The 14955-nt window shown below is 43.8% G+C and overlaps 1 protein-coding gene across 2 annotated transcripts in view; it reads right to left on the bottom strand.

Moving 5' to 3' along the window:
• The window catches only part of slit1a (slit homolog 1a (Drosophila)), a 79787-nt gene that overhangs the window by 29610 nt on the left and 35222 nt on the right, over nt 1-14955 (bottom strand). The window contains exons 5-8 of one of the 2 annotated variants that reach the window (XM_076076943.1): nt 4001-4072; nt 3130-3201; nt 1840-1911; nt 882-1054 (exon numbers count right to left, since the gene is read on the bottom strand). In XM_076076943.1, the coding sequence (XP_075933058.1) occupies nt 882-1054; nt 1840-1911; nt 3130-3201; nt 4001-4072 (389 nt within the window). The remainder of the gene's footprint in view (nt 1-881; nt 1055-1839; nt 1912-3129; nt 3202-4000; nt 4073-14955) is intronic. The other variant, XM_076076944.1, reaches the window with a different exon arrangement.

The raw sequence follows: 14955 nt of genomic DNA, 5'->3' as shown, positions 1-14955 counted from the left end.
CAGCTTTCCTCAATAAAAAAAACACCTCACATGACGGCGGCTAATATCAGCACGCTACATCACCTGCAACTCCCTATCACGCAAAACCTCAACTTTCTGAATCTTCTTCCTACCAGACCACAAAGTTTTCCCTGACACCCATCGCTCCCCTTTCCTATCTGGAATCGTTACACTCCCACGCTTTGAATCTCTTTCCCTGGGTCGATGAATAGTTAATGATCTGTGCTGTCACGCCGTATGGCTGCGAAAAAAATCACAAACCCACAAATACACAGAAACGTAGAGACAAACCGTCCTCGCAGCTGGTGTTGAGAGTGAGATGGCCTTGTGGGGAGTGGAGGTTCTCATGCTGTTTTTCTATTGTACTGATATGATAACCCCATCGCACTCTCTCACACACATACACACACACAGCAAGAGAGAAAGTTAAAAGCCAAATAATCCTGTGCGAGGAGGTGAGAGGCCATGAATAATGACGACTGAGGAGAGGGCTACTACTGTTAGTGGGGGCAGCCTTTGCTCCAGCTGTGTGTTTTATATGTCATGGCATTTTCCTGCCAGCTCCTGAAAGCTGGAGACACATGAAAGGGCCAGAGGAGAGCTGCGAGGTTGCTCGAGGGCAGAGGAGCTGTCAGGTGTTTGCCAGGAGAATACACTGACACAAAAACACAGTGGAAGTGGAGGGGGGAGAATATATACTCGGTCGGACAGGGAGTTTTTGGAATGAATGATTTGATCAAAGTACCAAAAAAAGATTGCCCTTTCATCCCTTTCTACTTACCCTATCCAGTGAACATGTAAATGACTTAATAAACAATAGACAGTATGATACGCAATATTCTTGTGGTATTAATTCTGACGTTTAGTGTAAGTAACTACACAAGTCTTACCTGAGCAGCTGAATTCGTGTTTCTGTACCTCTGCCACATTGAGTCCTCTGAGCTCAGTAGGGGCAGTACACTGGGTGAATAGACCAATTGTAGGCCTCTGTCTGAGCCACTGGGCCAACCAGGCCAAGTGACAGTCACAGTTCAGATTGTTGGAGTGGAGACGGCTGTAAAAAGAGAGAAACAATTGCATGCATTAAAAGATTTTCTCTGCCTTTCTAAAATACCACCAGCCGAGGATAGAAATAGCATAAAATGTGTCTATTCTTTCTGAGAACTCATCACATTCCATCCCTGTGGCGAAACACACTAAATGATACGCTACATGGATGATTGTAAATGGCACATTTGGAGAAAAGAGGAACAGTAAAGGGGTGTTTTCTAAACCCAACACGGCATTCCTGGAATCTTGTGCCTGTCCAGAATAACTCTTGCTGTGGTGCGGTGGACCTATGGAGCACGTATGCTTACTTGCAAACTTGTGTGCACAGACACATAGTGCACACACACACACACACACATAAACAGAAAAGCTATTTAATATAACCCCACTGGGAGTGAGGAAGCCCAAAAAGCCACCACAAGAGCAGCGGAGTCATGGCTCTGGGAGTTTTCAGCAGGCATAATTGTTTTAATTTGTACATAATTTCAGATTTAGTAATCACATACAATGCACAATACACAATAGGCCTCTGGGGCCATTTTCGGGCCAGTTGTTGTTTGTGTGTTTAGAAGGAGGGGATAATGGCCTCTGGCATTGCTACAGACCCTTCTGTGGTGCTCTGTGGTTATGGCTGCCCCCCAACAGAGCCTGGAATGACAGAACTTATCTACTCCCATTGAGATCACATGGGATTTCAGCACGTTCTCCGTGGCTACATGCAAGTGAGATATAGTTTTATTTTACATCCAGGGAGGTAGAGAGCATTGTGGTGCGATAGGTGTGACTCACAAGGTTCGTAGCTTGGGCATGTGGTTGAAGCTGGAGACGGGTATGCTGCTGATGTTGTTGTTGTTCAGCGTTCTGTGAAAACAAAAGAGCGAACACAGTCACATCCTCAGTGGAGGGGAGAAATTTTATATTTATACTTCAAAAAGTGTTATTGCGGCGGTCCGCTTCCATTACATCTTTTTAAATCCATCCCAAACCCCCCCCCCCCCCCCCCCCCCCTCCCTCTCTCTTTTCAGTCTCTCTTTGTGGCATCCCACTGGGAATATAACACCTCATTCCACGCAGATGGGAAGCCCTCGCACCTCCCACGTGCACACACAGTCGTGCATACAAATATACACACATGCATGCGCAGACAAGCATGATCACAACAACCCCAACTTGTAGTTCCAGAAACATACAATGCACACGTACGCACACACCGTCGAACCCTGGGCATCAGCTGCAGTGGGAGAACCGGGTCATTTCAATCAGCCTAATAACCCTTCACCATATTTCAAGCTGCTCCCCCTTTGAACACAACCTGTCCTCCTCCCCCATAAAACCTATACATACAGACCCCACCAAAACAACCCCCCCATCCCCTCTTAGACCCTTCTGACAAACCTATCACTACATCTGCAAACCATCCACGCCATGAGAGCAGCCTTTAATGTTGTTGTTTTTTTGGTCTCCCCACCCCCTAAAACCCCCCACAAACACCCACGCACAACACAGTCTTTAACCGTAAAAATAACAAGGCTGTCAAAGTGCCTTTGTCCCAAAGACTGCACAGTTAGTCTACATTGTTTCAGGTGGAGAGCTCTAACAGAGGCCTGTGATTAGGATTTTTGACAAGGGATGATTAATTGAATGTTTAAAAACTGCATAACATGGTCACCACTGCGCCCGGGGTGGAATGCTCACTTGAATGGGATTTTTGATCAAGACGGTTGGAACTCCCTTGTCAGATGGCCTGCCCAGGGCTGGATAGGGTGTAGATGGAGGTGGAGGAGTGGGTGGGGTTGGGGGGCGGGGAGCGGGTGTTAATGTGATTGAGGGGAACGCTGCTGTCAACTGAGTGGAACAATGAGTTAATGGAGCTTGGTCTCCTTGATGCAGGCCCCCTCATGAGGCCCACTGGGGGTATTTTGGCATAATAACCAAGGCCGTACTAATTAAAGGTCTATGCTATGTGTATATATTAGCTGTGATTATCAGCAGGGAAAAACAATGTCTTCATTTAACGTAGTGCTTTAATGGATTGATTCAAGGTGAGACTGGATGAATGGCATCACTTCAGATACTTACAGCACTTCCAAGCCTCTCAGAGCTCTGAAGGCTCCATCCTCGATGCAGCTGATGTGGTTTTTATCCAGCTGACTGCAGAGCACATAGGAGAGAGAGAGAGGCTTTGTTACATTAGACACACACGCACACAATATTTCTGTCTCCCTGTGGGGTAGTTGTAATCATTGATGCAGTAAGTAGTACACTGATGCACTAGGGTAAATCGATACTGGTTTAGTCATCTCAGCTCATGTAACCCCCAAGAAGAGCAGCAAAGGGGGACTTCGATGATTGTTTATCTGCATCGATACACCTCATAAATCTGTGCGTCCGTGTTTGAATCTGCATGTAATCTGGTGAAGATGTAAATCACTGTTTCTACAAGCCATCTTTGGGGTGCTGCTTGTGTGTGTGAGGTGGTTAGTCTACTCAATCAGAGTCAATCCACTGAGCATTCACACACACTCACATCAATTCGCAAATAACGTTTGACCCCTGAGCGAGGGCGATTAACTCAGCCAAAAAAAGTTAAAATGCTGGAATGAAGCACACTCTTCTGCTGCCTTCTTACGGCAGCTTTAAGTGGGATTTGTTGGCACTGGATAATCTTGATTCACTCTTCAACGATTTACTATTACTGATTTCAGCAAAGTATCACGTAGCACTACATCAAAAGCTAAAGCCAATTAATCGATTAAGCAAAAATGATCACTTATTTCAGCTTCTTCAATATCAATATTTTCTGATTTTCTTAGATTTCTATAAACTGAATATATTTGACTCCATGGGTTCTGGAAACGTGCGATGGCCTTTTGTTGCTATTGGCTGACATTCTATAAACCAATCATTTATCAATAATGAACATAATCATTAGTTGCAGGGAAATACTCACAGGTTTTTGATGTCCGTAGCTCCTCTGAATGCTTTTCTGGGGATGGACTGGATGAAGTTCTCACTCAGATCTCTGCAGAGACAGTAAGTAGGCATCAGTTACACATAACTTACCCTTGAGGGTGGCTTGGTTTGGTTTGTTTGGTTGGTCAGGGTGTGTGGTCTTAAAAAAGGGGAATACAATCCTTTTTTGGAAGGAATATGGACACAATTTCCTATGTAAATGTGACTCCCAGTGTTTAAAGCATACTTGCAGAATTCACACTCTATTCAGTGTCACTCCCTCTTTTACCAAACTAATCGGTGCAAAACAGAAAGCTATGGTCAATTTTTTATTTTCTCTCCAATGTGTGCTAACACACCTTAGAGCTCTACTCACAATGGAGTGGGTATTTTATAGTGGCTGTATTATTCAGTGTTCTGGCTGAATAGTGGCTGTATTATGCTATAATGTGTTCTCTGTGCCTTGACCGTGCTCTGGTGCGAGATGCCCAACTCGCTGCCTGCACACAGACCGAACAACCAGGCAGCAATGCAGCAACCAGTGAGGGGTCCTCGCTGATCCTGTTGGAAGGATTCATTAGGACGATGCGGCACAAAGAACGTTATATTTTACTATTAGGCTGTGTGTGTGTGTGTGTGTGTGTGTCCAGCGCTTAACGGTGGGTACAAATTAGACATTTGAAAAGGGCATGTGTGTAGAAAGTAGGAGGGTGAGAGAGGGGAGGGTCAGAGAGTGAGTGAAACACAAGTAGCCATAGTTTTAATTAGCAGATTCTTTTGTTCGTCGTTTAAATGGTGAGCTAACCTCATTCAGAAAGGCTCTGCCCCTCTTCCACACACACACACACACACACACACACACACACACACACACACACACACACACACACACACACACACACACACACACACACACAGGGAAACTGTAGGGGGCTGCTTGAGAGGCTACTGTCTTGAAACACACACACACACACACACACACACGAAGGGCTCCCACAGCTCAGATAGACGTAAACAGAGTACTTATGGTCGGCCATAGAGAGGCTGAAGCACAACACCACAATCTATAAAACTACAAAACACAACTGTTCTGCATGAGACTGATGACTTCTACTTATTTAATGATAATGCACACCACATTAGGCATTCCCACGAAGCACACAACAAGTATCCACACTTATAAAACCCCATGGGGTAATGTTAAAATGCGTTCCCAAGACTTCCGCGACACATCGGCCCCACCGGGTCATCCTTCCCAGAATTTTCCTCGGAATGAATATTGTATATACGGTTTTTAAACGGGGTACAAATGAGGGGAGCAAAACACACCACAGCCATTGTGTTGTGCAATCTATCTAATGAATGGGTGGTTGTGCCTTTTACTGTTTAGCAGAAATTAAAACAACGCTCTGCAGGCCAAATACACCACAATCAGAAATGGAATTTGTGTTTTTGCCTTTTTGTTGTTTGAATATATTAAATTCAAGGCAACTGTTGAACTGTGACCAAAACAAAATGAGGCATTTTGCTTGAACGTGCACAGTTCAGTATTTCATGGAACATGAATGTCCACAGTGAAAGTCCTATAGAGATCAAGCTGTAAGTTGGTAGTCGACTGAAACTTGTTGGGTCTCACCGCATCAGAAGATGACTGTGTATTTGACATGACATGCCCAATACGTGGGAATGGCCATAAAATGAGTACCTTTATACTTTGGATAAACGAATAAACAACCTGTCCAATTATCTTAACTGCATCACATTTCAATAGCAAAGACACCAGCTTTATCTGTCTGTTATTTTCAACTCACAAAAATGCGACGTGCATGTACAGATGTGCAAATGAAACACACACACACACACACACACACACACACAACGCTGGCCTGTTTTCAAAGAGAACATAAATATTATATCTAATCGCACATTCTAATTTTATCATCTGAGGTTCAGTGTTATTTCCTTTGCATATCTGCAAAACATCTGCTGTCACAGGTATTTTCCGGCAACACAGTTAGCAGGCAATTTAGGCAATTACACAACAATAACCTATTTATTCTGTCAGTCTGCCATATTTCGCAGGATCATACCCTGAACGTCAAACCACCTTCATGTCTCCTAACTTGCAAGCATGGGAGCCAGAACAGTTGTGCTCCCTCCAGCTCCTTTGTTGTTCTCTTGGCAAAACAGCCTAGTGCAGAGTTGAAAGCTGAGTCAGTCTGGCACCCGGGCTATATTGGTGCCTCTTATCAAGGCGGCTCCATGCATGAGGAATGCTTTTGGTCTACCTGGCCCCGCACTCTATCTGATGACTAATTAGTCCTCTCACCTTCTCCTCACCTTCCTGCAACAAACACACTAACGCACACGGGGATGCCTTAGTGCCGTACTGCAGACACACCGTTAGAGACTTCTCCGTGAGGTATGTCTCGACTGTGCGTGTTCGCTCCCGGGTTCAAAAAAGAAATGATAACCGATTGCTGTGTTAGGACAGCATTGTTGGAGCGCCAGAGGCTACAGTGGCTGTAAGGAGAGGTAGAAACAGAAAGATGGCAACAGGCATGAGAAGCTGGAAAACAAGACGAGGCAGGAAGGCGTTGACAATATGAATACAATGCTATGTGTGTAAGTAGTAAAATGAAAGCTCTAGGGTGGAATCCGCACACTAAAACCCCCATAATCCTATTAGCACGCTGTAACACGATTGGCTGGAGTGATCTATATTGCTCCCACTTATGGTGTTGTTTGATTGGATTAGATGCTGAGGTCGTGGGAGGTCGCTTTATAACTGTATGTCTGATTTGTGCCCAAAAAAAAAGCACCATGACAACCCTAAATGATGTTATCCATCGTGCCAGAAAGTCTGCCTTTCTCTCATTTACTTATATTGCCTTTGTCCCTCTGCCTGGTTCTTTCTCTCCTCCGTCACATATAACAAAATAATCACAGTGGTCATGGTTTGGAGTCTGCAGTCTTCTGTGTCCTTTAAGGATTTATCGACGCGTTCAACTCCTATGGGAGCCAGAGCAATATTAAATTTAGCAACGCTACATTTCTACATTTACACATTCTTAAAACGGCAAACAGGACATTTCTGTGGGAGACCATGCTGTATTTTACATAGTCTGTGGTTGCCCCTCAATGGTGTTTTCTTAGCTCAGCCCTGACTGTGTTGGCTCCGAGATATTTGACATTTCTGATTAGTTTGGAAGCAGATTCTCAGGGAACAGTGAACCCTTCAAAAACAGACATGATTATGTGAGAACAGTCCCCGCAAAGAGGGATATTGGCCACCGTGGTCTCCATGACGAAGTCATGACAGTAAATCGAATGTTACAGCCCTCACAAATACACAAATACCATCACAGTGCATCACTTGAGAAGCAGCCCAAACACAATCAAACTGGCATGGCAGGAGATTACAGTTTGTCCTCTGTTTCTCCCTCAAATTATGAAGCATTGCAGTGTCTGGCCAATACACACTTTCTAAAATGTGAGTCTGTGTGTTGCTTCAGGCTTAACTAACCTCAGGTTCATCAGATTGTGCGGGATCAGAGGGCAGGCAAAGTTAAGTATCAGAAGTAGGGCCACAGGACCTAACCTCCAGGCTTAACTCCACTTGCACAGCTCTGTTCAGGGTAAAAGGATTCATGAAAACCCTCAGAGCCATGCCGGACTCGCCGCTGCCCAGACTCTACATGCACTACAATGCTATGAAGACTATCCCAAGGCATGGCTGCGGCCTCCTGCCCCAGTCCAGGCCCCAAGGACTCTCACAGAGTGCTGTAATGATGTCAAACCTGGAACTTTTTAGTTTCCTTATTTCCTGCACACAGCATGCCCACCAGTCCTTTTTCATCACAGGTGTGTGAACCGATGCCTGAGCGAGCGAGAGTGTGGCTAAGTTGGTGTTCAAAGGGCCTAGACCTGGTATAGATTTAGCTTAATGCACTACATACCCCGAAGCGGGCAGTTAGTTCATTAATGTAGCCTGGCTCTCTTTAGGTGACGTTGCTCACAGTTCATTCCCATTGTAGCCCTAATGATGAGGTAACACACATGTTTTCAGGTGTGTCCTCGCTGTATGAACTACGGCCCGAGACGTGCTGCGGTCAGGATTTTTAAGGTTTAACTTTTGCAAACAATGGTATCTTTTAGTCAGTGTAAAGTACTCGAACAATAAACTCAGCTACTGATATGCATATTTACAAGAATCCCTGCAGAGTCTTTATCTGGGATAATTAGCAATGTTATCAGACATAGCTCAAGGCGCCTGGTCTGGAGATTAGCTGCACATTGAAGGTAATATCTGGTTCCTGTCTGATTCACATCATTAACCTCTGATCTCTATCTCAATACACTGCATTAATACTGTGCACAACTTCAACTCTCTTCTGCATGACACAAATACCAACTGCAACTTTTGACTTTTGAAAGCAAAAGGAGGGATGCTGCGATGGCTCAGCTATACCTCAAGAACAGACAGCATTTTGTGGTTGAAGCCCTCAGGCTCCACAGTGATCTGTGGGTAAGTAATATACAACTTCTAATGAATAAATGAAAACATGCACATACGCAAACATGTCTACATGCGAACGCAAACAATTGCCTCTTTCATGCCTTAAAGATTTCATAACCTCTGCCTCCACAGTTGGTTGACACGGTGTATCATGAATCAGACAGGATGATCTGATGCTCTGACGTCATGTTTTTAGAGGTTTCACTGAGGGGAAATACACACGCTATTTAAGGATATATTTTCTGTTTAAGTCCCTCCTTCACTGACCCCCATACCGTTCTCTGTTAACACTGTCTTTCTTCTTCTCTCTGTCTTTGTTTGTACCTTTCTGGTAAACTAACTCTGGTATTGGTCCTGCAGGTTTAGAGACTTGTTTTCTTGTTGTTTCTAAGGTAAACTTACTAAAGTGAATAAATGTTTAAATGTTTACACTGCTGCATGGATTCCAAAAATGATTACGTGATCTATAAACTGCTAGTAAATGTGGCATACTAATGCTCAAGAGAGGAGACTTTTTGGTTTAGCGCTTTTGCATTTCAAGAGCAAAATAAATAATCTGAAAGTGCTGAATAGGATCTTTCAACATGCAAATGACACTATTGTGGAGACGGACATGGCCCAAGTTTCCCCGTTACTGTCTTCACAGGTTTTCACCCTTGTTTCAGCCATCTGTCTCTTCAGTACACCTCTGATTACATAACACTTTTACACATTTAGAGATCATTATACAGTCAAGCTATCAAAACATTGAATCCCTGTTTAAAACGTTGTTTTAAATGCTTTTCATTTGTGCCTGATAAATAATTGCTGATCTTGAAAAGAGGTGCCTGTATGGTGCTTGTATCTGTGCCAGCATAAGTGCATTTATTTTAGTGTGTGTGTATCTGAAAAAGGGAGTTTGTTTTCTTGATTTCTTGACTCGATTGCATGATAAGAAAATGTTTATCCTTGCCAAATGCTCTTAATTCCATTCTTCCATTAAGAGAGGGAGAAAAAGACAGAAAGACAGAGGGGGAATGTGTGATTACTTACTCATTAAGAGAGTTAATGAGGTGTGTGAGGGCTGTTAAAAGAATTACAGTGTGCTGCCACTAACTGCTAACTTTCTTCCTCCCTGCACGGTAAAAGCCCACAAGTAGACACACACATAAACAACCACACAAATAAACTGTGGGCTTTCAGAGAGCAGTTGCTGAACGTGGAAATGTGTCAACAAATGACTCAATATAGTGCAAATAAAGGAGTAATACATTCAAATGAACAAACCGAACATGCACAAATTGTTTGTGTATGTCCTCATCCACATTTTGTTTTGATCTATGTTGGAGCAATGATTCATAAACTGTTCATATAAGTATTGATTTATGGTACAGTAGCACCAGCTCGCTTGAAATCAAAATGTGCTGAGATAATACATATCTATAAGCTGAGCTGTATAGTTTAGACTTGAGACTTCGAGGAGTCGAGTCAGACTTGCCTACATTTATGTTAAAAAAAAACTAACAAACAAAGAACTTTAAGCCACGTTTGAATGCAAAATGTTCAAATGTCATGTCATTTAATTGTCATTTAGAAACCGGAAACACGATTGCACTTAGAATGTTTAAAAGACTAAAAGACTTGGACTAATCTCCTTTGACTCAAGACTTAAATGGGTCCCAAAACAGCTCAGTGATGTGAGGTAGGGTAGGAAGTATGGAGTTAATGATACAGTCTAGTGTAGAAATGGAGCCATTAGCCATTTCCCCTGGAGAAGCTACAGTGGATGCAGCCAACCATGAGAAAGCATAGGTAGAAGTAATCAAGTCCCTTGATTAAGGCCATTTCAAAAAGGTTTAAGCGCATAAAAGCCCACTCAAAAAGCGGAAAAGAAACTGTCTATGTTAACACGCTGTATTTATGTGTACACATATTTTTGGAGAACTGTAGAAGACAACGAACCCACAGTGTCAGGCAGATGAAAAAGGAGGGAAGGTGTTAAGAGTGGGGGATAACATAAAGAGAATGAGGTGAGAAGGAGTATGGATCGAGGCTGCGGGGCCTTTGGGTGCTTGCCAAAACGCAGGCATGTATGTGTGTGTATTTGTGTGGCCCGGAGAGAGTGACTGAGTGTTTCTGTGTGCGGTCAAGAGTATCTGCGCCTTTCCTCTCACCCTCATCCCCCCCGCCCCCCGTCATCCATCTCTCTGCACACCTTCACATGATGCTTTCTTTCTCTGTAAAATAAATGATAAACATGCCTCCTAGCTGTGTCTCCCTTCACTTTCTCTCTATCCTGTCAACCCTCAATGATTTGTTCTCCATACAGCAATATGGACAAGGGAGCCAGACACCACCACCACCACCACTGTCATCGTCATGATTACCGTTATCATCTGGAGGTCAGAACACAGTCTTCAAAATAAAACCCTTCATTCACGTTCCACACATTATTATGCACAGACGCAGAGTGTGTAAGGTGTTTCTCTAGTCCCTTTGTGGCAGAGATGAGAGCTGGATGGAGCGCAGTAGGAGGACGACTTGATAAGCGGGGAGGAAGAAACTGCTGCTTTTATAAAGAGAGGAATAAACAGGCTGCTTTAAGAATACTCTCACACAAATACCCATGAGAAAAAGAAGTCTCTCTGTCTCCCTTCTAGACCTAAATATAGGCTCTACAAAACATCCTAAAAACAAACAGCACTTATCCCAAATGCAGCATAATTTAATAGCATCTTTCTCTTTGTAGATTTTCTTTTCTTTGAAAAGCTAATTTCAACACAAGTCAAGAGCTAATAGGCAACAAAGAGCCAGGGAAAATGACGAAGTAGAGCTGCATGTCAGTCCATTATAGTCTCCCTTTTCTCTGTAGTGTCCCTTTCTCTATTGATTGTTATGGATTTGAGGAAATAAGTAATCAAGCAGCATTATCTCATTTCCAACAGACCCCACAGACTGTCAGAGCAGAGCCCTCATGTCTATATATTTACCCCTCTACACTTATATACGTGCTGAAAGAGGAAAAAGGAGGCCATGTGGGCGCATCTGGAGAGAGTTTGTGTTTTATTCTGATGTTAAAAAATACAGCCAGCATAACACCCTCTGTCTCTCTCGCTCCCATAACACACACACACGCACACACACACACACACACACACATCCACAAACTGTGGGACCTAAATGAGATTTCATGGATGGACTCCACTCTAATCATCTACAGCTCAGCAACCAATGAGAAACATACAGCACTCCCAGACTGGAACACTCAACAACCACCAAGAGAAAACACAATGTCAGTGGAATTTATCAAGCCCACATGAGGGATGACACACACACACACACACACACACACACACACACACACACACACACACACACACACACACACACACACACACACACACACACACACACACACACACACACACACACACACACACACACACACACACACACACACACACAGAATCAAGACAGAGCTAGTTTAACTGTTGCCCACATCTCTTCTTTCACTGTAAGTGATTCATGATGTCTATGTGTGTTTGTATGAGCACATACATACATTTGGCTGGGTGCTTTGCTGCCACCCGTGAAGCAAATGAAAGAGTTAACATGGCGAAGAAAAAAGGGAGAAAATCGATCCTTTCTCCCAGCTCTCGATTTACCCCAATTTCCCCCCGACCATTATGTCTACTTGTGTTTCTGAGTGTGTCCAAGCCTTTCATTTGCAGTCAAGCTGAGTGATGGAGCAGGGCTGAGCGGCATCGATCATGACAAACGCTTACAGGCGCTATCAACTGACGCCGGGGGTGTACGATAGCGCCGCTTTGCACAGGGACACAGCCAAGCCCCGTCCATCCATCATGCTGTCTACCTGCTGGACAATAGAAGACAAGTGTGAGAAGAACAGATAGGAAAGGAGGGAGGGTGAGGTAAAACATACCTCTCAACAGCTCCATTATCACTGCCGTTACCTATCCCTACATTGGCCAGCGGGCTCACACCAAGCCAGAAATAATGATCTCCATCTCTGAGAATAGCCTGGAAATCATTTTGCTGGATTAGACTAATGTTTTACACTGAGTCGGTCAGGGAGTAAAAGGGAAGGAGACAGCCATTTAGACGGACAACAAAGCCAATCTGGGTGGCTGCTCACACTCACACATACACACTACTGTGTGGTCTCGCTAAAGTAGTTAAAGATGCCTCTTTGTGAACGGCTGGCTACCTAGAAAGTGGAAAACTGATCCCGAAGATCGAATGACAGCTTTTCCTGGAAGAGCTGGTCTGAGGTCAGAGTTATTGAGCTGCTGGGATGACAGATCCACCACACCTAACCACAGGCAACTGATACCAGATCACAGGACTGTCACTAAGACACACACAGTCAGGAGCTATTTCAATCAACACGTAAACTGAACAGACTTCCAGACACTTAATCGAATCCATGCACTTCGTAGAGGTGCAGAGTTGCATCAAGACGAAGAGGGAGTAAAGGCTCCGGGGAGAAAGAGAGTAAAAGAAAACAAAAAATAAAACAATATAGGGAGTAAGAGGTTTGCTGACCAAAATGAACCCCTGCATAGATCATCTTCTCGTGTCCTCTGCCTTCCTCTCTCTGAGGAACTTGCACACAGCCCTGTTCTATTGTCTTGACCCACTGTAATCGAGAGTGAAACCTCCCAGTCATTACTTTAAGCTCTCGCAGTCGCCGTCACACATGGAAAGGATCAGAGGAGAGGAGAGGAGAGGACTCGGCCAGAGGGAAGGTGAGCAGAGCAGCTACCTATAGAAGGTGCCTGCTCTGTCCAAATCCCTCTGAAAGCTAAACTCAAAAACAGCCCAAAGGTACCTGCCTAGCTGTACACAGTCAAGGACACTCAGTCTAAATAGAGGATCTCATTAGAGGGAGGAAAAAAAAAAAAAAACATGATTTCCCTCCAACTCATCTCGTTATTGTTGCATATACAATTATTTCTGTAATTTTTTCCCCATTACATGTTTTGGGTATGCACTGACATGAATATGTAGTTTATATGCATCATTTTGCTGTAAGGGTAATAAGGCCACACTGGAGATTTAGCCATCCCATAGAGCAGAAGAGAGAGGTGAAGTGATGGAGTAATGAAGGCTGCAGGCTCTTCCCTCAGTTACCCATACTGCCTCCTGCTCACCATGATGTATGAGACAGGTGCATTGTGGCTGACGTCAAGTCAACAATGCACCCAGGGCATGCATCACCTTATCTTTAACAGGACACACTCACATGCACACAAACGCACCCTCCGAAGCATGCTCTCACGTATAGTGCTTTCACTCCCACACACACACACGTTATCTTAATGCAGCAAGACAGCAATGTAATCAGCAATGAGTCAGGCCTCTCATCCCCATATCTCTGCATTCAGTGCGACACAGAGTACACGATATAGATGAGTAGTGGTTAGCTGGAGACAAGAGCAGCTGCTGCGCACACCACTATGTGACTAACAGAGGGTGGAATGAGACTTGTGTGTCACAGAATATGGCAGTCTTGCCATAGATTCCTTAACTGATTTATAGCCAAGCGTCAGATTTCACCTGTCGATAGCACCACCGCAACACTGTATGGACCATGTATGGTCATACATCATCAGGCTGTATGGTGCTTTAATAACACTACCCAAAGTAACCTCTTTCATTTATTGATAAAGAGTGATAGGAAAGTTTGCAATGAGATTATTGCCTATAGCAATCATCAATAGCGACGCAACCATGTTTCCATTTACTTCAGAGTCCAGACTAATAACTATTTTCATAACCGATTAATGCGCTAAAGAAATTAACTGATTATAAAAATGCCATTCAGTGGCAAAGCTTACAGTATAGCTACTTGTGTAGCCTCCATTGCTACATGTCTTTCAGATGGGTAAGACCTTTGAAGCAGCTGGGAGTGTGAGCAGAGAACAAGACTGTCTTAGAATGAGGGAAAACACCACTGATACCCAGAACATTGAACATACGCTGCGCTGACTATAGACAGACTATAGACAGACTATTACATACGTAAAGAGGTAAAGGTTAACCACTGGTCAGCTAGCACAGTGTGATTGTGTTTGTGTGTGTGAACAGGTTTGAGGAGGCAGCGTTTCCTTCCTGTGACAGGTGTGTGTACATGTCAGGGGGTCAGTAAAGGCATTCATGAAGCGATGAATAAACAACTGCAGGGTCTCACAGACTATGGAAATTTTCTCATGAATATTACATGAGGCTGTCAGGAAGGCTATACTCGCTCTGGCGTCTGTACTAACAAACCTCACACACACACACACACACTTTAAAACTATGTTTATAATTCCTTTATTTGACTTGATGAGCTCATGGTCATGCTGGTCTTTATTTTAAATGTTTATTTAAAATCGTATCTGTGTGATTATCTTTTTCATAATTAATCTTTGGTTGCAACAACTTCTCAG

This window comes from Anarhichas minor, unplaced genomic scaffold (assembly GCF_050575085.1).
Source record: "Anarhichas minor isolate MPS153535 unplaced genomic scaffold, ASM5057508v1 ptg000058l, whole genome shotgun sequence".
In the NCBI taxonomy this organism is placed as follows: domain Eukaryota; kingdom Metazoa; phylum Chordata; class Actinopteri; order Perciformes; family Anarhichadidae; genus Anarhichas; species Anarhichas minor.
This window is presented reverse-complemented; position numbering and strand designations above follow the sequence as displayed.